At 40.5% G+C, this 24,462-nt stretch overlaps 3 protein-coding genes across 4 annotated transcripts; 1 reads left to right on the top strand and 2 right to left on the bottom strand.

Moving 5' to 3' along the window:
• Positions 1 to 3,457: 3,457 nt before the first annotated feature.
• rraga (Ras-related GTP binding A) lies at positions 3,458 to 8,022 on the bottom strand. The gene is made up of 10 exons (XM_085288618.1): positions 7,856 to 8,022; positions 7,451 to 7,574; positions 7,199 to 7,298; positions 7,036 to 7,102; positions 6,709 to 6,931; positions 5,769 to 5,864; positions 5,507 to 5,629; positions 5,315 to 5,406; positions 5,111 to 5,226; positions 3,458 to 3,964 (listed from the first exon to the last, which is right to left on the bottom strand). The coding sequence occupies exons 2-10, from the start codon at positions 7,475 to 7,477 to the stop codon at positions 3,861 to 3,863; spliced, it is 948 nt and encodes a 315-aa protein (XP_085144744.1). The 5' UTR covers positions 7,478 to 7,574; positions 7,856 to 8,022; the 3' UTR covers positions 3,458 to 3,860.
• A 2,211-nt stretch (positions 8,023 to 10,233) lies between these two features.
• LOC146565488 (charged multivesicular body protein 1b) lies at positions 10,234 to 13,829 on the bottom strand. The gene is made up of 8 exons (XM_085288617.1): positions 13,635 to 13,829; positions 12,078 to 12,175; positions 11,840 to 11,986; positions 11,671 to 11,739; positions 11,479 to 11,586; positions 11,339 to 11,382; positions 11,110 to 11,182; positions 10,234 to 10,950 (listed from the first exon to the last, which is right to left on the bottom strand). Exons 1-8 carry the CDS (start codon positions 13,648 to 13,650, stop codon positions 10,906 to 10,908), a joined length of 600 nt encoding a protein of 199 aa, XP_085144743.1. The 5' UTR covers positions 13,651 to 13,829; the 3' UTR covers positions 10,234 to 10,905.
• Positions 13,830 to 13,998: 169 nt separating this feature from the next.
• LOC146565487 (terminal nucleotidyltransferase 5D-like) lies at positions 13,999 to 22,795 on the top strand. 2 transcript variants are annotated; one of them, XM_085288616.1, is made up of 3 exons: positions 13,999 to 14,185; positions 14,295 to 14,506; positions 16,967 to 22,795. In XM_085288616.1, exon 3 carries the CDS (start codon positions 16,976 to 16,978, stop codon positions 19,289 to 19,291), a length of 2,316 nt encoding a protein of 771 aa, XP_085144742.1. In that variant the 5' UTR covers positions 13,999 to 14,185; positions 14,295 to 14,506; positions 16,967 to 16,975; the 3' UTR covers positions 19,292 to 22,795. The 2 variants fall into 2 exon arrangements, with proteins under 2 accessions (XP_085144742.1, XP_085144741.1); XM_085288615.1 differs by having other exon boundaries at positions 14,149 to 14,506.
• The last annotated feature ends 1,667 nt before the right edge of the window (positions 22,796 to 24,462 follow it).

The following is a 24,462-nucleotide window of genomic DNA, read 5'->3' as shown; positions in this document are numbered from 1 at the left end:
CCTGTAAACATCTTGTTTTTGCTTGCATCAGCAGGAGACTCAGTTCTCTCCATGTCCTGTATATTGCGCTCTGGGTGTGCACACATCGTCTCTTACCACTCCTTGAGGGGAAGGGGTCCACAGAGAAATGGTTTGCGGTGTTCAACTGCACAGGGATCTTTTTGTGCGTGTCCTTATTTTGCAGGTTAGACTTACTTGGGCTCTTGAGGGACATCTATGGAACGATCCTATTTCTTGCATTTTAAGCAAAGTGACTTAAAATGGGCTAATTGAATAACTGCTCAACTGAGTTATTATTAATCTCTGGTTCTCCTCCACAGCGACCTGTCTCCCTCCCCTCAACCCCAACAGGTTGTGGCAGATGGCCTGAGCCTGGTTCTGCCAGAGGCTTCTTCCTGTTAATAGGGAGTTTTTCTTCCAACTGTCGCCAAAGTGTTTTCTCACAGGGTGTCGTCTCATTGTTCAGGTTTTCTCTGTATTCTTGTAAGGCCTTACCTTCCATTATAAAGCACCTTGAGGCAACTACTGTTTTGATCTGGCGCTATATAAATAAAACTGAATTGAAACTGTAACAATAACGTCTTCTACTGGGAAACTTTTGGTGCCGTTATTCCAAATCAGTGTTGTATAAAACCACTGAATAGCCATTATAAGTGGTTACTAACCCATACATACACATTGTAAATATTAATGCTGTGATATTTACTTGGTAACAATCGAATACCGGCCAGTATTGCCAATATCAGTACTGATAACGATACCTTTAAAACATACACACAGCTTGTGTAGGGGAGAGTATCATAATTTGGGTTAAAATACACTAGGAGTCAACAACATTGTAAAAAGGCAATATTTGCAAGCTTACTAGGTATTTACTGGCAGAGATTCTATGTGCACTTCTTTGCAGGACCAAAAAATGTCTACGCAATTCTGTGCCTATTAGCAATATGAATGGGACTGATAACAACAAATACTCGCCATTCTGTAGTCTGATAACATCTAAATCCAGCATCCAGCCACCATGCAAGGCGAGGAAACAAGATGATCCATTACAGCAGGACCCAAAGGATCCACTGCCAGAATCCTAATGTCTGACACGACAGTACAACCCAGTGTCCTTGATCCTGTGGTTCAAAGCTGTTTTGGTGGCAACAAAGGGCACCTAAAGTATTTTATGCATGTATGGATTAGTGCATGTCTAACTTGTTATTGACCTTAAATTATTTATTTATTTTTACAAAGTTTACTCACTGTCAACTTTCCCCAAAGTCTTACCTTCAAATAAACAATCTGCTACCACTATATGAAATAACTTACTCCCAGTTATTTCATGCAAAGTTACTCACTGCGGGGGGAGACTGGGGATTTTCCAGCTATTCAGCCTCTGCATTCCAGGATACAGCTCAACCGCATGAACACTGTAGATAAGCTCTACTGGAACAATGCCTCCGGATCAGATCTGGCTACAGTAAAGAGGCAAGGCATAATAGCCCATATCCCTTGCAGACCCTGAAGGAGTTGGTGGTATCAGGTACCATGACTAAATCTCAAGTTACTTTCCATGGACAACATGAATAAATACTGTTTCTCTCTGATAAGAAACAAATGACATGTAAACCACTCAAACCTTGAAACCAAACTTAAAAATAAATGAAAGGCTTATTCTGGGTACATACACAGGCCACTTTGTTAGGTACACCTGTTCAACTACTCATAAATGCATATAAATGATCAGAAAAACAGCACCACAGCAAATCAGTGTATTTAGACATGAGGAAGAAGGTAATTTAAGTGACTTTGCATGTGGTTGGTTGTCGGTGCTCGACAGGCTGGCCTGAGTATTTAAAAAAACTGATCTGCTGGGTTTTCCTGCACAGCAATCTCTAAGGATTACAGAGGATGATCTCAAAAAGAAAAAATACCCAGTGAGCGGCAGTCCTCTGGGAGAAAAGGTCTAGTTGATCCCAGTGATCAGAGGAGAGGGGTCAGGTTGCTTCAAGATGACAGGAAGACAACATTAACTCAAAAAACCACTGGTTACAACTGAGATATGCTGAAGAGCATCTCTTAATGCACAACATGCCAAACCTTGAAGCTGATGGGTATAGCAACAGAAGACAAAACATGGTGCAAGAACAGGAAACTAAGGCTGCAATTAAGACCAAAATTGGTCAAAAGATTGAAAAAAAAAAAACATTGCCTGCGCTGATGAATCTGCTTTTCTGCTGCGACATTCAGATAGCAGGGTCAGAATTTTGTGTCAGAAAGCTGCTGCTGGTGGTGTAAGGAGAAAAATATTTTCTTGGCACACTTTGGGCCTCATCGTACTAACTGAGAATCATTTAAACACCACAGCCGACACCCAGCATTTTCATCTTCTGATGGCTCCATCTCACCAAACTCACATCTTCTTAGACTATTTTCTGAAACATGACAATGGGTTTACTGAATGCAAATGACCTCCACACTCACCACATCTCCAGACCAATAGATGTTGTAGAACTGGTTATTTGCATTATGGATGTGCAGCCGAAAAAGAAAGAAAGAAAGGGAGTCCACTCGAGTACTAGCAAAGTGTACCTAATAAAGTGAGTGTTTTATAGCCTTAAGAGGAGAATGGATTAGCTAGATTTGACTGAAAAGTTTAGTTTGGAGACTTTAATACTCTGCTTGTTTTGATCCCAATAAATATTATAATTTAAATGTGTTGAAATTGTGGTAACTGATCAGACATCAAAACTACAATAATGTTGAAATTCAGTTGGCCTGTGCTCCATTTAATTTTTTGATAGAAAAATAGGAGCAAAAGTGAGCATGAGAGCCACTTGTATCAATCTTGTATCACTGGTTCCCAGTGCTCAATTCCAGGTAGAAACATGTATTCTGGCACTTCTTTAGCATAATTTTGCATGATTCAAAATTTAAAAATTCTTTATTTTAGACCTGATCTTTAGCAGTCTCTAAGTTCCAGTCTAAAAAAAGGCCTTTTAGCTCATCCCTTTAAGGCAACGGTCTCAAAAATATCACTTTCTTCTGATTGGTCAGCTTCCAGACACATCCCCACTCCATCAGAATCCAATAAAAATATAGAGTTGGAAATGAGTTAAATGGAAATAGGTCTACTTTAACACACTCAGCAGCTGTTTGCCATATTAAATGAACAAAAATATGCCATTTGCGCTGTAACTTGCTGTCCATCCCCTGAAGTTGTCTCACTTAACAGGTGCACTATTTGCTATGTGTACAAGACAACTGGTGCCACCTGTCAAGTTAGCCTGGTGAGACTACAATGAAGAAAAGGACCAATAAGAACGATCTCTGATCCATCTCTGTGTACATCTGTTTACAGCGCCTGTTTCTAAAAGCAGTTAGTATTGTCAAAGATTAAAAACAGAACCCCCCCCCCCCCAAAAAAAACAAAACAAAACAAAAAACAAACCACCCCACACTTCAAATATTTTTCTGAATAGAACTATATTGTTTGTAACAGCTTACAAACGACATTTGAAAATCAAATCATACAATATCTGCTGCTTCTCATACGGAGAGACATCCCCAATCACTGGGATTCACTGCATGGAGTGAATGAATCTACTGAAATATGACAAAGTGTGACAGCAAATGTAGCCCTCCCCTCCCCCACCTCTGTAGTAAACAATACATTTCCCAACGAGTTGTTATCACTTCTCCCGTAAGAATTAGAGCAAAACAAAAACAAGGTGATTTCTCGCGTAATAACTGTGATTGAATATGAAGATATAGACGAAACGGTGCAGGGCTGCTCATGTGACACCAGGAGACCGCAACATGCTGTCTGTGAACTGATTGGCTGAGAGTATCCACTAGGACAAATGCACAGGCTAGCGCATCCGCATGTGCAGGCTATGCTTGGGTCCATCCACTCGCTCCAACTTCTCAAAGTGTTTCCTAGCATTACGGATATTGATGAGAGTGGCTGCAGATGCTGGAAAAAAAGGAGATGTGAGTTCTTATTATTGTCTGTGTAGGTTCTCAGTCATCTAGGACAAGGTAATCTAAGCAGCCTGGAAAGCAAACTGACTGACCTCTCATCTAAGAGATTATTCAGTTCTAAAACCAAATGGTTGAGAGTCCCATGTATTTAAACCCTAGTGAGGATTATTCTTTAAGAGGGTCGTTGACCCACTATTGATCATGTCCCTCATCGCATGAGCCATGGTGTGAAAAAAGGTGTGAGTCATTAGCAGCAGAGGTTTGGGTGAAACCATTAGTCCCTTTTCCATTACTACCTACTTTGATCGATCAGTCACTGATGGCCACAATTTTCAGGACTTTCCATTACCTCATAGTATCAAGTACTAAAAACAGTACCCGCTCAGCAGGTTTCCAAGTGATCTGAGCAGGTACTAAAATGTGACGTCATCAGACTGCATGCCACCGATTGGCTGGTCAGTGGCGTCACTCGATGAGTCACACGATGAGTGTGAGTGTCTCATTCACAAAAATCAAAACCACTATTTTTGAACCCAGCAACAAGTGAAACGGCTACAAAAAAAAAAAAAAAAAAGTCTGACAAAAAGCCACAGACTGAGCAGCAGGTATATCATCGCCTCTACATCCACCTTTGTTGTAGCATTTTTGTCGGATATTAATTACATCATGGGACGCTCTGATGCATTGCTATGACAACGACCGCGCACATTAGGTGGTACTCAATTGTAATGGAAAACCATTCAATCCGAGTCGAGGCGAGTTGATCGGAGCAGGTACTAATGGAAAAGCGGCTATTGTGAGACCCTGCCTCACCCAATCATGTGAGATCATCTGTTGCAAGATCTGAAATGCCTGGGAAGGGATCTCAACACTTCCTCATGTCATGAGGTACATGATCAATAGAGGGTCAACGACCCTCTTAAGGGACATTCCCACTAGGGATTTGGTTTTAGAACTGAAGAAGCTTTTTGGATGAAAGGTGAAATATCTTCAAGAAACTTCCAGTCGCTTTTCTTTCTAAGCTCCTTAGATGATGATGATGATGATGATGATGATGATGATTATGATTATTATTATTTTTTTATTTTTTCTCATAACTGTGAATCTGCTGCAGAGAAATGTTATCTTCACTACTTACGAATAGAAGGGTCCGACATGATGACCATGACATAAGTGTTGGAGGTGAAGACGTCAATGAAGGCTGCAAAATTTGAGTTCCTTACTTCCATGCTTTGGAAGGAAGCTGCAAGTTTACTGGAATGATAAAATAAATAAAATTAAAATCAACACACTCCAGCTGATGGCATCTGGAGAGGAGGCGGAGCATCTGCAAAACACTTACCTACAGCTGAGTTTGAACTGTTTGATAATGTTACTGATCTTCTCAAACCTGTGAGCATCACGCTGCTCTTTGCACTGATAGTGGGAGATCACCTGCATTTACAAAACAACACGGGGAAACGACAAGATAAATGACTCATTTCTAAATTTGTATTTCCTGCCCAGACGCTGCAGAGGAAACGGACACTCTCACCAGGAAGGTCGCTCTCTCAAACAGAAGAACTTCATCTGCCTCTATGATCTGTGCAAAATTTCTCAGGTTTGTTTCCAGCTGCTGGACGTTTGGGATGAGCTGGTACACTATGCTGGACCAGGCCTGCAAAGAGAAAAAACCCAACAACGTTCAGCTAAATTTACCAACAAAAAAAAAAAAAGCCTCAGCTTTATTAGCTGTGACAATAAATAAATAAATAAATAAATAAATAAATAAATAAATGGACAGTCAGGTTCAAGACCTTATATAGGGTTTCATCCCAGATTGATGTCCTGAAGCATGTGCAAGCTAAAGGCCTGGACAGTCTTCGCAGATCTTCTTCACGTTCTTTAAAGATCTGTAAAGACAGAAAGGTCACACCAAAAGGGAAGTGGGACCAGCTCAAGATCAAAATAGACACAAATAAGTAAAATACAAAGAAAAAGTATGAAAGGAGGTTATTATAGATATGATTAACATAACAGGCAGTAAAATTAAGAGGTGAACAATATGACCATTTACAAATATTATTGGTACCCTTAAGAGCCCTACGTTTAGGTTGTTCATATTCAGTTCATACTTAAATGGGTCATACTGTAGCTTACACATCAAAGTGATCCCTTTCACTTTTTCAGTGAAATGAAAGTTCAAGTTTCAATCAAGAAAAACTAGTGCAAAAGTCTAAAAAGGACCACTTTAATGAGTAAATATATACAACTCATTTCCTGTGCTGGTGCCAGAGTCACTTATGTCTTGGTAAGGTTTTATTTTAATTTTTTTGAAGACCCAGCCAACAACTCAAGCAAACCTTAATAGTACATACTGTTATATTAACTTGTTTCCCAATTTAAAGGAGTTCACAGACTCAGCTAAATGAAGTTGGAGTGGGAGACTTTTGCTTTTTAAAGCTTTTTGGTGGAAACACATGGAACTGGTTCTACACTGGGCACTATGGCTGTGCTTGTGGAAAAGACTGAACAGTACAATCTTAGAAAAGATGTAGTATGATCAATATTTTTTTCCTGTTTCTGTTCTGGATGGGCAGTGTCATGTCTGACTGAACTGGATCAGACTATTAATCAGCACTTGACTCGCAGATTAAATATCATTGTATAACACTGCAAATTCAAGACAGAGCAAAATAGTAACACGTGAGCGGGACAGCAGTACTAATGATGTATGAAATGTTACTTGAATCTCACCAAATCTCTCTGGTCTTCCTGCACAAGGTCCATTTTGTGCACAAGACAGAACACCTTGGCATCAGGGGAATTCTGCAGAATGGCTTCCAGACACGACTGGTAGTAGTGCATGTCTTTCTCTAGCTCACGGCTCTCAACGTCAAATACGTAAATAAGAACTTCTACATTTCTGAAAATGTTGTCCCTCTGGCTGGTGAAGTAGTTCTCCATGAATGTGTCCTGTCTGTTGGTTTAAAAGGCACAGATAAGTGATTAAAAATAAGGAATAACTTTGGCTTCTCAAAGCTGGTCCAGAAATGGCAAATAATTAGCAAATGTGTGTCTTACCCTCCACAGTCCCACAGGTTTAGAACCAGATTGCCAAGAAACCGTACATGGGAGTGTTCCACGTCAACTATGGTCAACCAATAAAAGCAGAAGAGTTAAATAAATGTAGATAATGAAACGCTCAGCATTAAAAATACATTTTCATATAAGACGGTGCTCTTACTTGTAGCTCCAAGGCGGCGTGTGTCTCGAGCTATGTAATTGGCAAAGATGATTGATCTCATACTGGTCTTTCCAGACCCACTTTTCCCCATCAGTAGCACCTGAAAAGCACACACACTCACTATTATAGTGGGAAGGGTAATTAGGTGGATTAATCTCTGATTTTAGAAGTACATGCTTGAAATCAAAGGACACTTCAAAAAGGATAAAACGAGTTCTCTGTAATGATCTAACAGATCTGCCCTTGCTTTACCTTTTTCTTCATTGCTGTGCTTGACATCCCCCTCAGCAAATACGAGTGTCGGGTATCTCAGTGAGCTGCGGGTCAGATGACTTCAGGCTGTGTCTGCAGCTGTCCTCCCCTTCCTCTCTTTGGGCTACGGAGAAAATCCCCCCCAGAAAAAAAACCCCAAAACGTGTTCATAACACGTGTGAACGCTTAAAACAGAAACAAATCAAACATATCCCGTCACTTTTGATCTTTAGTAATCCTCAATAAGCTTGCTGGGCTTATTTACTTTTCTTTCTCTGTTATAAACACTTGAGCTAATGCTAACTTAGCTAGCCCGAAACAGTCCAGATATAAGGCTAGGTTAGCTTAGCTTAAATAAACGGCTGAATAGCTGCACTAAAATTCAACAGCGTATCATCAACCTACCCGAAAGAGTCGACCAGTTACCTAAACCGGTGCAGTTTTAAACAACAGTTTTCCTTTGTTTAAACGAGTACAGTTGATAAACATTACTTAGTGAAAGCAGCAATGAAGTCAGGATCAGCTGCTTCCTGTGTACGCCAAGAGTCACATGATGAGCAATTTGGGCTTTAAGCCCCGAGTTCTGTCTCACAGGCGACGTCATAGATTTAAACCTTACAGACGTTTTTAGATTAAAGTCTAAAAGAGAACAACAACCTTCAGTTTAACTCCGAAATAGTTTTAGTTGTAGTCCTTTTTGAAAAAAAAAAGAAGAGTTTATACTTCAATAGGCTAAAGGCAAACCTTATTTATGAGGCATAATTTAAACCTCCCATTTTGATTTGTATCGGAGATTCAACCAGAGTGGCTGCAATTCAATTTATAGATGTATTGTTAATTATTAAAGACCTAAACTTTAACACTTAACATCAAAACAGGTCGTGACTTGTGAATTTCTTTAAAATTATAGCTTTATTCAGTACAATAGCACACCACGTCATGCCTTACATCTTATTTTTTATATATTGTTTTTATTTATTTATTTGGTTATTTTTATACATATGGATAACCTTAATTTATTTTATTGTCTTTCAACCTGGTCCTGTTTTTATTGTAATTTGTATGTGTGTGTGTTTGTCTTTCTGTGCTCATAATTTTGTTCCGCAATGCTGAGTGGCAATAAAGGATATGAATTAAATAAAGACCCAAATAATGGTTTCATTGTTAACCCATGACTACATGACTCAGAGACCAAAGTAATGGCTGTAGGCGTGACTGGTTCTGGATTTTTGATTTATTTTGAAACCTATTACGTGAAGCATTACAACGCGCTTTTAATTTCGCTGTTTTGGAGCGTTTCTATCATGACATTGGGATCAAGGATTTCTCAGAAAAATTTGTGTCTATTATCATTCACACAATTATTTCCACTCACGCAAAAAGCGCTTCTTTAATTACATGATGCAGTTCCGCCTCTTGGCCACTAGAGGTCTGTTAGACACCCGTAGCCTCAATGTGCGTGAAGGAACAGATTTCAAAATAAAATATATCACGGCAAGCGTTTGAATATTCTTATGTTAAAATGTGATCTCAAAAACACTCACAGAGGTGTCACTTGTGTGTTTAAATGCTAGAATTCATTGTTGAGTATTTTGGCAAATGGCCTGTATTTGTATAGCACTTTACTTAGTCCCCAAGGACCCCAAAGCGCTTTACACAGTCATTCACCCATTCACACACTGGTGATGGCAAGCTACACTGTAGCCACAGCTGCCCTGGGACGCACTGACAGAGGCGAGGCTGCCGGACACTGGCGCCACCGGGCCCTCTGACCACCACCAGTAGGTAACGGGTGAAGTGTCTTGCCCAAGGACACAACGACCGAAACTGTCGGAGCCGGGGCTCAAACCGGCAACCTTCCGATTACAAGACGAACTAACAATTCTTGAGCCACGATCGCCCCATTTTATCAGCTCTAATGGATAAACTGACACAAAGAAAAAACATTGTTGCCATTTTGATAGTTCAAAAACAAAACAATAGTAAATATAATAAATATAAAACTGCCCACATTGAGAATCCTGATTTACAGTTTTTTTATTGTGACTAACTAGAATAATGCCACTTTAAACTGGCATTATTCTCTGTTTGAGAAATCTGTTTGTGATTTCTCAAACAGATTTGTTTATTTGCTCATTAGCCTTTGAATGTAAGACTTAAAGTATAGCGTCAGAAACACATCAGCCGCATAGCAATGACCGAATCTGTAAGAAGAAAGGATTAAATAAACTGGAACATTACATTTTTTGATCAGAAATTCATTATGGTCGTTCATGTAACACCACTGCACATAAATCTCTTGACATCTCTCAATAGCCATCTAAGGAGATTTTTCTTGTAGAGCCGTTTTAAAGTGGGGGGGTTTTCTGATCGTATCTGCATACAGTCCAAGTGAATATTCAAAAATAGAATGATTACTGAGGGGACAACAGACAGAGCAGCTAATTTGGACCACGTGTCTCTTTTAAGAGGAAAATTAAAGACTTGACTGGAAAGAAGAGGAAATCTGCATTTGGAAATCTCTCACAAAAGCAAGTCGAGACACTTTACCCACACCTGAGAAAACAGGTGTCATCCTTTACATATTCATAATGTGCTCAGTTCTTGTTTTTAATGGAAAAATAATTGGAAAGATTACCACTGGAAATTGCTTTTACGAGTATCTGCAGCAGCCCTAACCCTCAAAGCATGTACGTACGTCTTAAAGTGGGCATTTCACTCCAAATGAAATATTCATAGTTAACAAAAGGAGGATGAATTGGTTTAATTAAAAAGCACAGAAATAAAAGTGTTATAAAATTTTATTGTTTGCTTACTGTTTATTTTCAGAACCCCTTTTCCAAATAATCAGCAAGATTATTGAAGACCAGAAAAACAAAACAAAAACAAAATCTCAGGCTAATCTTTCAGGAACCTCACACAAATAAAATAAAATAAATCAACAGAAGAAGTCAGTTCACCGATAACTGGGGAGGTCTTCCACTCTTTGATGTCAAGAAGACAGAAAGAAATGCATAAATGTTGTCTGCAATCATGGAATCACAAACAAAAATTGAATTCTATCCTCCAAAATTTTTTATCATTTCACCAAAACTATATGAAATTGGCCTATAATTTACAGGGTACTAACTGTCAAACTCCCACATCACATTTATGGACTTCTTAAATATACATATTTAACAATAATTATAAATTACTTCCTCTTTATTGGTAAATATATATATTCAAGAATTACATACAATTTCCATACCAAGTAAACCACTTTAATAACGTGATGTTATCATAAACATATCACCAACATGAGGAAAAGTGATACAATAGCCCCTCAAAGGAGACAGTAGATGTAAAAAGGAGAGAAGACATGATGGAAATAAAAAGGTGTTGGGGAGTTATATTCAGGTAGTGTACAGACGCTTTGGAGTCCTCTTCCAGCGCCATTCGACTGCAGTCATTCTTTACATCTGATCTCTAAGTTTAGCGAGCCTTTGAGACAGTTCGTCCTTTGGATATGAGAGTGAGAGAAAAGACAGCGATTAAATGAGGATGAAGACGAGACAGTTTTTGTTTGCTGGATCCACAAAGAACTTCTTCCTGTTTTGCTTCATCTATCTGAGTTTTGCAAATGTGTTAGTAACAACTATGATGTAATGTGTGTGTACCTGTTCTGCAGAGGCCACACTGGTACCCACTGATCCCGTCTGTCCTTGAGGGAGCTCCATGTTCAGATCCAACCTAAGCAAGAGGCGGACATGGGAAGTGTACATTTTTAAACCAAAATGAAATATCTACTCTTTCATAACGCCCTGTAACACATCCGATCATATCTATGTCTCTACGTCACACACTGGCCCACGTGATCAGATATTTCACAAACAGTGAAAATGTTACCCTGCTTCATCAGCCATTTCGTGCAGCAACGACTCCACTTGATTCTGAAACACACATGACACAGCAGGTTTCACCTTCGAGTCTTTAACGGCCTGACAGCGTGAAAGAATATAAGAATAAACCGGCACGGCGTGGGGTACCTGTGGTGTTGTGAGAGTTGTCGTGCTGCTCATCGTATCCTCCATCTGGGCTGTCTGAACATCCAGTGTCTCAAACTGGTGTTCAAATTTATCCATGAGAGCAGAAATCTTAAAACAAGCATTGACGATGTGTTTTAATCGGTTCTTTCTTACTAAAATCATCACATTATATCCACATGTAGACTGTTGTACCTTTTCCAGATTCATACTCTTCAATGTGGCGTCCATGCCTTTCACCACTCCAGCCATTGATTTTGTGACCTGAGATAGAAAAACACCACATCAGTCAAATAGCCACAACCAGAGCTCAAACTGAAATGTTGTCTTCAGCCTCTAACTGATCTTTCTAGGACTACAGCACCTGGTTCATTGTGACTGCAGTTTGGACCCTCGCTGCCACAGCATCTACCCGAGCGCTCATCCGCAGGAAGTTCACAGACTGGTTCTTCTGTCTGATGGCGTTTTCTGCATGAATTCTTGCCACTTCCATGTTTCCTTTCTGGATGGCCTGTGGGGTGGCAGACAAAAATAATGGTTCAGTAAAATCTTGAGCAGTCTTTCATGAACTGATGAATGGATTCTGAGTCATCGCTGCTTACCTTCTTGACTTTAGCCTTCTCTAATTTTTCCTCTTTGTCACATTTCTTGGAATTTCTTTGGAGTTCTTTGGCAGCAAACTTTAGATTGAAGAGATTTTCTGGTACAACAAGTTAAAGAAGAACAAAGCCCAAATACAAAGCCCAAAGACCAAAATCTGTACACCTCCGTCTTCTCACATAAGTTTGGCCTAAACTAAAACTCTGTAATAATTATTGGAAAAGGAGACAGTTCATAAAGAGACAAAGATTTTAAATCTGGTATCAGGTGATAGTTCTCATTATTTATTTATTTTTTTAACCACGATCTGATGCATTTAAACCACTACAGGAAGATAAAAATTAAATGCATCTCCTTGAATTTCAAGCTAAATAAATGATCACAAAATGTGAAATAAACTTGAAGCTGGTGCTCTGATGTCATGGGAATACTGTGAAACTAAACACTCCAGCAAAAAATACACTCAAACATAGATGTGCAAGCAGAAATTTGATATCAAGGAGAATATGTCTTAAACACAAGTGTTGCCAGGGCGCGTTGTTATCCAGTTCTGAACCCTATACTTTAGTAGAAGATATAAATACAAACTTAGCATTTCAGTCAGTCTATTCTAGATAAGGATTGCGTAATTCTGACCCATATTAGTCAGACTCAGATAACAAAGGTCTGACATCATCACGTGACTTTTGGATGGAGAGACTTGCTACAAAAAAAATGTCTGTCACACCTTTGAGCCACACAACAATGGTTTGTGTATCTATTTTCTCAGCTTGAATAGAGTCATGTGGGCAAAAAGCAGAGTTGCACCAACAGACTGAAGAAACAGCATCACCACTGCATGATCTGTCCACAAGAGAGCACTGACAAGTTCATTTTCCATCCTGTTTACTACCCGTGTTAGTTACAATTCTTTTTAATCAAAGTCTATTCAAATGGATTATCTTTAAGATTTACTGTTTATTAAAAAAATACTATTAGTCAGCTGGATTTTAAAACCCGTAATAACAATGTCAATACAGCCCTTAAAATTCCAATGTCAGTCTGAATAACATTTACATTTAAAAAAGTCTGAGATTTGTTCTCATGAGTTATACTGTGACAGACACGGGTTACAAAACAGGCATTTTTGGAGTTTTCTAATAATTTGCCTATGTTTGTATGGCTCCTGGAAACCACCGCCGCGCTGTGTTCAACAACACACATCCACCTTGTTCCTTTATTATGATTCGGAGTGCTAGCTAACACCCAAACTTCACGGGAAACTACCGAGCGCCAGCTGCTTTATTTACACCCATTAGCAGTGTAAGCTCTTAAGGCCTTCAGCCCAGCTCGGTCGCCGTGTTACGACGCCTATACAGACTATGAAAGGTTCAGGTTATTCGGTAAGGCGTTACCTGTGTCTCCGCTCAATATCAAACATGTTCCGCGACGCTTCAGACATCTGTCGCACATTAATCTCAGCAGTCTCGTCAAAAACCACCGTGTTGTGTTCGCCCGTTTAGCTCGGCGTTAACATTACACCAAGTGACTCTCTCTCACCGCTCTTTTTAAAAGGATACTTTCCATGCTGGGCATCTTGAGGCCGTTCTTTTAAAATCCAACAGTTACACAATAAAATCAACACACAAAAAAGTTGCTAAATATAACAAAACTTCCCAGTAAAACTTCACCTTTTCAGGTTTCGGTCCTCGTCTTCTTCCGCACTTCCTGATGTCTGATCAAAATATGGACGACGTCAGTGTCACGTGGTGACGGTATTCCATTCAGACGTCACGAAGGAGCGGCTAGCCCCCCTCCTCCACCCGAAATGTGAATGAGAATAAAAAAATAAAATAAATAAATAAATAAATAAAACTAACGTTAAAACACCGCAGTTTTTTCTACGAGTAAACTCCGGCTGAGCACAGTGACCGAGTGAGCACAGACTGATAAAAGTGGACGTGGCGTTGTACCCGGCGGAGTGCCGGTGGGAGGTAAAAGCGGTTGATTGATGATTAGATTTACGGTGTGGATCACGGCTGGGAGAGAGGATGACTCACTCCGTCTGATGTGATGTTCACCCCGCAACAGCTCGGCAGTGCGGTGGCACGCCGGTAGTTCAGCCTGACAGGTCGGTGTGCTCTGCCGTTACAAGCCAAACTTTACCAAACACTTCAGATGCGTTTGGAGGGCGCTCAGATACGTTCTTTGTTTCAAACTTGAGTGGTTGTCACTTGCAGTTAAGGAAGACACCGAGCGTCGTGATTTACCGTAAATTTCGTGACGCCTGATTGCCATGGAAACAGGGCTCCTGCGCTGAGAGGAAATTGTCCGCGTTATAACTTCAGCTTCAGCATCAACCTTTCCAACGAGGTCGCATAAACCTGTTGGATACTTCACAGTTTTCATTTTTCTTGTCTCTGCCCTGGCTTTACTTTCCACCACGAAGCAGGTGAGTTTTTATTTGTATTTTGTAAACGCATAATTATCTCTTCTGCTGGCACAACGCAGTAAATGCACCCTTTTTTCTCCTTCCTTCAGCATATTGCTCAGTTTCAGCCAAAAAAAAGCAAACAAAGAAACAAAGATTGGCCTGTTTATTTACTTACACTGTCTGTCAACTTGTCAACTAGTAGCTTCTAAATGGAGCGGAAAATCCAGATGTTGGTCACATCTGGAACTAATCTGTGATACATTTTAAGTTCCGAGGACAACACGTTGCTCTGTGGTTGAAACATTAAAGAGCAAAATGTTGTTGATCCAAGCAGAAATGCCCACCACCAGCCTTTTGTGTGTCCCCACATCACGATCACCATCTGTGTGCTCAGTATTGTGGGGTGGACTATGCTTCAATCCATTCACAAGCTTCCCTGCCTAAATATTTCAAGAGTTTCACAGCCATAATGCCACCGCAAGTGGTGCATTTGGTGTCGTGGTGGTTTTGTTTTGTTTTTTTGCGCACAGAGAGACAATCCAGGAGAGCCAACGTGTGATGCTTCATTCAGTGGCTGTATGAGTCATATAGTCTTATCTATAAAGAAGCCAAGTGGCAGAGGAGCAGTCCTGCTGCAGGACCGAGTTGATATAACCCCTGAGATTCACTAGAGGCTGCTGTGGGCCATGCTTCCCTGTGCCCCGAGTTGCTGCCACTGACTGCATTTTGCATTGATGACCGTCAAATACTAACACAGGATAGAGGATGCAGAAGGCAGGTCACACGCTGTGCGCAGCACAGTTGATTGAGTGCTGTTTACAGTACGTCACAGGGCCGTGAAAACCATGTGAATGAAATCGGTACAATTTGCGTCTCAGTTTGCATTTTTAAAAATGGGGTTAAAACATTTTCACAGGTATTTTCATTAAGCTTTAGCCACTATGCTCATATTTGATGTAACACGTTAAAATTGAACCATTCCCTTTTCTTTGATCTTTATATAAACTATATATGATGAGCTATTATGGAGGAGAATCGCATGAAAAATATTCTTAGAACAGCACACTTTTGATTTTAATTGAATCTGACCTGAAAGTTGATGAAATTTATTTATCAAGTTATGCAGATTTAAACATTAGATTTCAAACACTGCTCGTTTCATTTTGATTACCAGCTTATGCTGGTAGTATATAATAAGCTAAATGCACCTATTTCTTAGGTACATTTACAGATACACACATAAGTGGAGCTCTTCTCTGTGGTGTGTGTTCGGTAACAGGCTAAAATCTGACATTTGTCTCTGTACAGAGTGAGTCAGCGTGCATTAATGATGACGTAGACCACCTTTCCCCCACTCTAACTCATTTCCCCTTTACCCCCTTCTTAATTTAACGATTTTAACAAAAACTATGTCAGATACAATTTGTTGTGACATTAAAAGACCAGGAACATTTACGCCATGCTGTATATTTGCAGAAAGATGTAGTCTGGGGGTATTAACCGCAACCCTGTTTTTATTATGCATGACTCCCTCTGATACCTTTTGACATAGAGGTGCAAGCCAAACAGACAAATCCAGCTTGCCTTATACAGACCGACCAGGTTCTGTAGTTGCTAAGTTTAATTTCTTCCCTGATTACCTGTCAGCTGCTGAATGACAGACAGGTGAGTCACCTGTAACTAGGACATGTAATCATGGAAGAAATTCAACAAACTTGATTACTGAATATTTATCCAATGTGACCAACAAGTAAAATGGTGTGAAAGGCAGCTGGCAGTGTCCATGGCTGGCAGAGAAAAAGCCCCAGTTCAGTGTGGGAGGGGTCGTAAAGTAGAAACAATGTTACATATTTGGCCTGTGCATTTGATTAGCTGATGTACATGGTCTTAGTTTTATGGTCTGTGGCAGACATTCTGACGCGATCTTATAAGAACATATTTTTATTACATTTGTTGGATTACTGGGAAAATATAATTTGTTACTGTGCGTCATCAGTGGCTTATGTTTAAGCCCTTACTGTGCCACTTATTTGACTTTGCCATATGTTACGATTCTGTTGCCATCTAGTGGCAAAACACCAGGCAAGCTAATCACCGAGATATCCTCAATCCTCAGAGCTGCCCATTATTCCTAATGCTGAATTGCTGAATTTCAAATCCAACTAATAAACAATTGCAGTCAGAGAGGAATGAGGGTGGCAAAAGACTTTAGCTCATATATGCATTTTTGTTTGACTGCATTTTTGACACAATACTTTACAGAGGAGAGAAAAACAAAGGGGCAAAAGCCAAGTCTACAAAACCTTTCTTTTCGCACACTCTCTTGCAAAGGCTCAGCGCTAGTGGCTTATCCAGCTCTATGCAAAAGTGCATTTTTTCCACAGGATGTTATGCTTTCTGATCTCTTTTCCTGCTCCATGCGTTCCCTTGCCAGTGTAAGATGTTAGTCGTAATGTGATGCAAAACTCTGTTTCACAGGTGAAGACGATGGAGCTTCAAACAGAGAAGAGGTTCCACAACCTAACCCTGGAGCAAGTTCAGGCTCTTGACAAAGTTTTGACTGAGGTAATCCCCATCCATGGGCGAGGTAATTTTCCTACACTGCAAGTGAGAGCGAAAGACATCATTCGTGTAGTGAAGGACCGTCTGGTTGAAAGGAACATTCAGGTTAAAGATATACGCCTCAACGGCATGACTGCCAGCCACATCCTCGTTAAAGACAACGGGCTTGGCTACAAAGACTTAGACATCATTTTTGGAGTGGAGCTTCCGAGGCAGGAAGACTTCCATGTTATTAAGGAGGTGGTGCTGGGGAGCCTACGAGACCTTCTCCCTTCTGGGGTTAACCGACGTAAGATCACCTGTCTGACAATGAAGGAAGCCTATGTGCAAAAGATGGTGAAAGTTTTCAATGAGCATGATAGATGGAGCCTTATCTCGCTTTCTAACAACAGGGCTAAAACTGTGGGGCTCCGATTTGTTAGTTCCCTCAGACGACAGTTTGAGTTCAGTGTGGACTCCTTCCAGATTATATTAGATCGTATGCTCCAGTCTTACTGGGGGAATGAAAGGAAACAAGAATGGAAGTTGGCACTGACTGCTGGGCCTTCATCTAAAAAGGACGATGACGATGAAAGCAAAGGACAAGAGAAGCCGAGCATTCCTCAGGAGGTTGAACATGATATGAAAGAAGATTCTGCAGTGGTGACTAGCACAGAAAGTCCGTGCCAGGATGAAGGTGTTTCTCCACTCGAGGAAGAGCTTCGTCAAGAAGAGGTCGAGAGTGTAGACGAAAAGCCCGAGGTGCAGCAGGTGCTGGAACCGGAGAGCATAAGCTTACAACAGGAGAAAGAGGAAGTGGAGGGCATTGAGGATGTACAATCAGAGGAGGAAATTGTGTTTGAGATGTGTGAGAAAAAAGGAGAAGAGAAAGAACAGTTTGAAATCAATTATCCTGTAGTTGCATCGCCCAAAACTTTATTTTCAGATGTTGGGGATCCTCTGATGACACATGCATGTTTAACCCTACAGAGTAATGACGAAAAATACGAGGCACAAGCTTCCCAGCCTGTAGTGTGCACATCACATACAGAAAAACCAGCTCCACAGGATTTAAGTCATCGTGAAGAAAAGTTCAACGTAGACTCTGTAAGCTGCAGGACTGATTCTACCCCAAACCCGCAAGATTCAAATCTTGAGTTTTCCTTTCCTCCCCCAGCTAAAAAATCTTGCAGCACATCAGCGGACATTGTGCCGGATTACTGCCCCTCGCCGAAATTACAAAGAAAAATGTCACGGAAGTTGATTAGTAAGCCTGAAAAATGGTCTTTACTAACCGATCTGTCAGACCTCACCACACAGCTGTTTCCACCCATAGAGCTACCAAAACAACTTCAGCCGAAACCTGCTGTGCTGGAGAGTTCTCAAGTTCACAGTTCAAACATACCAAGCTGTCAGACGGAGAACTCGGAGGGTACAGATGTACTTACAGTTCCCACACACAGTACAGTCAGTACACCGCAGGATGGGACTTGCTCCAGAGAAACTTTAGAACAAACTGTTAAGCCAAAACACTCAAAGGAGCCTCCTGATTCAGAGCCTCAAAGCAACTCATGTGCAGCAGGTGTGGTCTCACAGCCTCAGGTATATGAGCATAAACCGGAGCTGGCAGACGCCGTCCCAAACAGCTGTGAGTCAAGCTCATGGCTTGGGGAAGCAGGAGAGCCCACCATCACTGTTGAAGCTGAGTGCATGTACGGAGACTTTGATCAGGCTATGGATCATCTTCGAAACCGCCTCATTGCCACCCACAACCCAGAGGAGATCCGCGGTGGGGGATTGCTAAAATACAGCGACCTGCTAGTGAGGAACTTCCGGCCAGCCAGCGAGACAGAGATAAAGTCCCTGGAGCGATACATGTGCTCCCGCTTCTTCATCGACTTTCCTGACGTAGGCGAGCAGCAGCGGAAGATTGAGGCCTACTTGCAGTGCCATTTCATCGGCAGCGAGGAGACTAGTAAGTATGACTATTTGATGACCCTGCGGCGCGTGATAGATGAGAGCACGGTGTGTTTGATGGGACATGAGAGGAGGCAGACCCTCAACATGATCACAGTGCTGGCTCTAAGGGTGCTGGGCGAGCAAAACGCCATCCCCAACACGGCCAACGTTACCTGCTTCTACCAGCCGGCTCCATACATGACAGAACCCATTTACAACAGCTACTTCATCACTCAGGCCCAGCCGCCTCTGGTCTACCACCCGTACCCTTTACATGTCCACATGCAGACTGGTCTGGTGTAGCAACGTTGATGTGCCAACAGGGAGGCATGCGAGCTGCTTTCAGCATGGTGCTCTGCAAGCAGAAGCACAAATGCAAGTTTTAGCAACAAAAAACAACCACGGGCGCAGTGGTGTTTAATGTTTTGAAATCCCTCCTGCTTATGACATGAAAGGCAATGAAAGGTCAGAACTGCAAGTGGTCTGGGATCAAAGCACGTCACCCTTTCAAGATGAACACTTTTGACAAAGGAAAGAAACGCAAGGAACCCACTTTTCAGAGAGCTTGTGATGAGGATCGTATTGAAGCCGAGGGACTTTATTTGTGGCAGCTTCAGCTGCGTTTCGGTGGAGCTCTGAACTGATCATCATCCCGTGATGAGAACATCGTAGTGTGATACTTTCCTTATGGTTCGATAAACCTCTCTAACAATTAAACAAAATACACCTGTTGGCAACAGAAATCCTAGTTTGAGTAAAGCTTGGGTCATGGTAATTTCTCAAGGGTTAAATCTCCCATATAGGTGTTTTGTAAGTCAACAGCCTTCGTAGAGTAAAGTCAAACGTGTGGTTATAACTCTGTATTCACTGTAGAGGAATAGGACTGCATTTACTAAAAGAAAACCTTAGACGAAATCTCTTGTGGTGTTTCCATAATCTTGGTGCCAAGTTCTGTGTTTTTGTGAGTGTAAACATCATTTCAGAGAGCTGAAAAGTTTAGTGCCATTAGGGACTGTGTGAACATTATTGGGTTGATAAGGGGGCCTTTGTAGAAATACACACAAAAAAAGACCTTCTACATCAAAGCCCTTGTAAGTGTAAATCATACTCTTAGAAAAACAAGAAAGCATCAGAGTTTTTGTTTGGAGAAGACTTCTCTTTAATTATGAAATGAAAACTTTCAAGCTAGCTTCAGATTAAAGAGTTGGCACACAAAAAAAGACAAAATTGAGTTAATTAGGACATCCGTCAATAAATATCAGGCACAATAATGTGTCATAGTTGGCAAAAACTGAGAAAAAGACCAGCATATTTTTTGGGTGACAGATGGAATTTGGTTGGTAATTACCCTGTAGATTGTCATATGTTTTGGCCCGGTTATAGCTGGTCCATAATCTCCTAATGAAACACAGTGAACATCTTATCCGAGAAAAATATTGTTTCACTGAGGGTGTGACTTAATCAGATTTTATTGGCAGTGGAATAGCAACAAAAAGGTCAAACAAACAGCTTTTGATGGCTGTGTTGCTAAATCCTGACAAGTAAACACACCATAACAACTTGCCAACCACTCCATACTTTACAGGAAGGTCAAAAAAGTACAACAAAGACTATATAATCTCTTAATATGTGGGTATTCATGTACAATCTCAATTTTGAAAAAGTTTAGACGCTGGGTAAAATGTGAATAAAAATAGAATGCAGTGATTTGCGATTCTCATAAAGCATTTGTTATTCACAAAAGAACAAAGAAAATGCATCAAATTCTTATACGTTTTACGTTTTCATGAAAAATATTAACTCCCTTTGAAATTGATGGCAGCAGCACATCTCAAAAAAGCTGAGATGGAGCCCACAAAAGACTGGAAAGTAAGTGGTGCTACAAAGGAAATCAGTATTGGATGCCTGTGATGTTCAGGCCCTCGGACAGCACTGCCTTAAACAACATGATTCTGCCATGGATATCACTGCATGAGCCCAGGAACAGTTCAGAAATCACTGTTCACTGTGCCAGAGGTTAAAGCTCTGTGATGCAAACAAGAAGCCATATGTGAACATGATCCAGAAATGCTGCCATCTTTAAAATGGACTGAAGTATAGTAGAAAATCTGGTGTGTAGAATTATGGATGCTGAATCCTCCAGACTAAAGAAGCTTGTCATAGCAGCGCTCGGTTTAAAAGCCTTTCATAAATTCAGTATGGGTAAGCTGGTGTGGGGGTGCATTAGTGCCTGAGGAACTGGCACCCAGTGCTAAAAGGTATATACAGCAACACGTTCTCCCATGCAGAAGACATTTTTCAGTGAAGGCCTTGCATATTTCAACAAGACAATGCTAAGCTACTTACTGCATCTATTGCAGCAGCATGACTTCCAATAGAAGAGTCCAAGTCTGGCAGTAGACCAAACCTTTCACCATTAAAAAAAATTTGATGCACCATAAAGTGAAAAATACGACAAAGAAGATCCCGGACTGTTGAGCAGCTAGAATCCAGTATCAGACAAGAATGGGGCAACGTTCCTCTCCCAAAAGTCCAGAAGTTACTCTCCTCAGTTCCAACAGGTTTACTGGCTGCTGTGATGCTACACAGTAGTAAATGTGTCCCTGTCCCAACATTTTTTGAGATGTGTTGCTGCAATCGAATTTAAAATGAGCTACGTTTCTCTTGAAATGCTACCTTTTTTTCAGTTTAAACATCTGATGTTTTCTGTGTTCTACTGTCAATAAAATATGGGTTTGTGAGACTTGCAGATCATTACATTTGAGCACCTCATCATCCACACTATAAAAGCTAATAGATAGCTAATAATAGATGCTTTCAAAGGCCTTTAATCTTTTATTTTAATACAGAGTATTTATATATAAGCCCATATTATTAATGATAACAACAAGGATGGAAGAAAAATAAATTATGAGGCTTCTTCACACCTAATATGTTTCCTACAGTCCCTTAAAATGTTAAGACACACCTCTGCTCACAATAAGTGACAGATGTCATGTTCCTAGGATTGTTGTTGTTGTGTGTTTCTGAGTGTGTTGATATTTATTATGACATAGTGTAAAATTCTGAGCTTAGATCTGTGCCCATATAAGATTCAAACTTACCTGCATTTTAGAACTAAATTCTCCTATTCCGTGTCAGGGAATTACCACGAACTTCTTATGGATTTGTGACCGAGGGTTTGACTGTCTTGTTTTTAATTTTGTTCACACAAAAGCTGAGAAATGACAGCATGTTGAATCCCTTTTCCCACAGTCGACAGGCTGAATAGACTTTGTGTTTGTATAATGTGTTGACAGCTGTTTGTTGTAGTGGACGAGGTAGATGTACGTTCTGTCGGGGTGGTGCCTGCTATTGTGTGCAAAAATGTTACGGCTCATTTTAAGTATTTCAGCTGTCTTCAGTGCAGCCAGCAGTTATTGCACTTCTGTCTTTGTGTGTTTGTTCACTGTGTATGCATAGTACATGTAATCAGTATTAAAAACAAAACAAAACAAAAAACCTAAATCATTTAAGCACAGGTTAGGATATGTGGACTATTCACACTGAGACTGAAGCACAATGTAAATGCACTTAGGTGTTGTCGAGTAATAAAGGTGTTGGACATGCTCGTGACTCTCCACATAAGTATCGAACACATCTAAAGTACTCTGTGGTGCAATATGTAGTGGTCGTATCTATCTTTAGACTCTGGGTTTGTTGTGTATCGTTAAGGAACTGTTATGCCAGTAGAGAAATGTCCCTGTTATGATATCTAGTTGCTCAGATTGTTGTGTTATTGTGATAATAAATCTAACACAACCTCTCTTTGTCTGGAGTCTTTTCCTTTGTGGTCAGACTTCCACTATATCATTTTTTAAAAGCTGCATTAAACCTTCAGAGTAATAACCTGTTTGACACTTATCATTCTGTACCAATATTAAACCGTGTGAACGCCTGTTTATTTCCCTTTAATTCCTTACATTTGTAAGGAAAATGCATTTTGGGGTTGAGCAGCAGAGTTGAGTATGTGGGTTGCACCCATTAAAACCTGGTAAATCTGCTTTGCCAATGCAAAACAACTGATTCATTGACCAAAACAACCACACTGACTGACAAATGATGGTTAAAGAATGGGACCCCATCCCACAGCAGTGTGTGACCAAGCGGTTGACCAGCATGATGGGGAGGTGCCAGGCGACTGTGGCTCTACATGCCAAGGCCCCTGTCGTTAAATGAATACATTTTTAAATTGCTGATATGTCTAGTTTCATTAGACCTCAATCATTCAATCCAATAAACGGCACCAAACAAGTGTCAATAGCAGAATATATTTTTCTTCAGCGCAACCTACATGCTCAACTCTGCTGCTCAACCCACAAATGCATTTTCCTTACAAATGTGCCACCATTTAAGGGGAAACAGACCTTCCAGTGGTTTAAGATTTCTTGCCAAGAAGTATTGTTACAACAAAGAAATGCAAAAAAAAAACCCCACACTGTCCTTACTTTTTGTGCCACATTTAGAATAATAATATTCTTGTGCTTCATTATGAGTTATTAGTATAATTAGGCAGATTGGTGTATGGTGGTGAAGGTCCTGGGTTCAAATCCACCAGGTGGCTGTGGTCTTTCTGTGTAGAGTTTGGGTTTTCCATCAGGCCAACTATGCAGCTACTTTCATCTTCCCCCTTATTCACCAGGGGATGCCACAGTGGCAGCTCTGCATGTTTGATTGGGCAGATTTTTACGCCGGATACTCAGATTCCTCCAGGAATTGGAACTTCCCCTTGTTAGTAAAATGTGTAAACCACTACTCTATGGATCTTCTGCATGTGAGGTCAACTGGTAATTCTAAATTGAATGGCAACCCATCCCAGGACGCATCTCATTTGCCGAATGACATTTGGCTGGAGCCCCACACAACTTTAACCTGTGTAAATGTGGTTAAGAAAAAGGGTGGATGGATCATATAATTAGAAAAATGTCCTGAAGGATGCTACATCCTTACTCTAGGTTATGTTTTGGCACATTATTAAGATGAGGACCTATAATCAGTCTTGTGAGAGCTGATGGGTGTGTCTATAGGATTTACGTTTTATATGAATAATTCATACTTTTCCAGGAGCACATTACCAATTTTCACAGTATTTTGGTAAGACCACCCTCAATTATAATGCTGCATTTTAAAGGATGTAATTCTAATCATTACCTTATTAATGCTGAAGACACAAAACTGGCCAACACACTCTTTTCCTGCCGTGTGCTGCACTCACCCAGCAGCTATACATTACAAAGAAAAAGCCTTTAATCAGATTTTAATCACGTGATATAAGCATTTGAGGATTTAGCAGTTTAAGACTCAATTTAGATATAGAATGAAGGCGTTTTATATAACAAGTCACCTTTTCCTTTTTTTTGTTGCTGTTTGGCACACTTGTCACACTAAAAATGACCTTTATCTCTTTATGCACCGAATAGTTAGAAATCGTAAGA

The sequence above is a fragment of the Mchenga conophoros genome, linkage group LG10, assembly GCF_057382185.1.
Source record: "Mchenga conophoros isolate Kocher_MC1m ecotype Shallow Benthic linkage group LG10, M_conophoros_male_GT1.1, whole genome shotgun sequence".
Classification (NCBI taxonomy): Eukaryota; Metazoa; Chordata; class Actinopteri; order Cichliformes; family Cichlidae; genus Mchenga; species Mchenga conophoros.
Note: the sequence above shows the minus strand (reverse complement) of the source record. Positions and strands in the feature narration are given on the sequence as shown.

What these genes read in the sequence shown, in the direction of transcription:
- LOC146565487 (XM_085288616.1), top strand. Translation starts at nt 16,976, where the DNA reads ATGGAGCTTCAAACAGAGAAGAGGTTCCACAACCTAACCCTGGAGCAA.
- LOC146565488 (XM_085288617.1), bottom strand. An exon ending in AGAGTATGAATCTGGAAAAG is followed by an intron (nt 11,587 to 11,670) that starts GTACAACAGTCT and finishes GCTTGTTTTAAG; the next exon opens with ATTTCTGCTCTCATGGATAA. An exon ending in GTGTGGCCTCTGCAGAACAG is followed by an intron (nt 10,951 to 11,109) that starts GTACACACACAT and finishes TCATATCCAAAG; the next exon opens with GACGAACTGTCTCAAAGGCT.
- rraga (XM_085288618.1), bottom strand. Translation starts at nt 7,477, where the DNA reads ATGTCAAGCACAGCAATGAAGAAAAAG. An exon ending in ACGCCGCCTTGGAGCTACAA is followed by an intron (nt 7,103 to 7,198) that starts GTAAGAGCACCG and finishes GGTTGACCATAG; the next exon opens with TTGACGTGGAACACTCCCAT. An exon ending in AGGAAGACCAGAGAGATTTG is followed by an intron (nt 5,865 to 6,708) that starts GTGAGATTCAAG and finishes CTGTCTTTACAG; the next exon opens with ATCTTTAAAGAACGTGAAGA.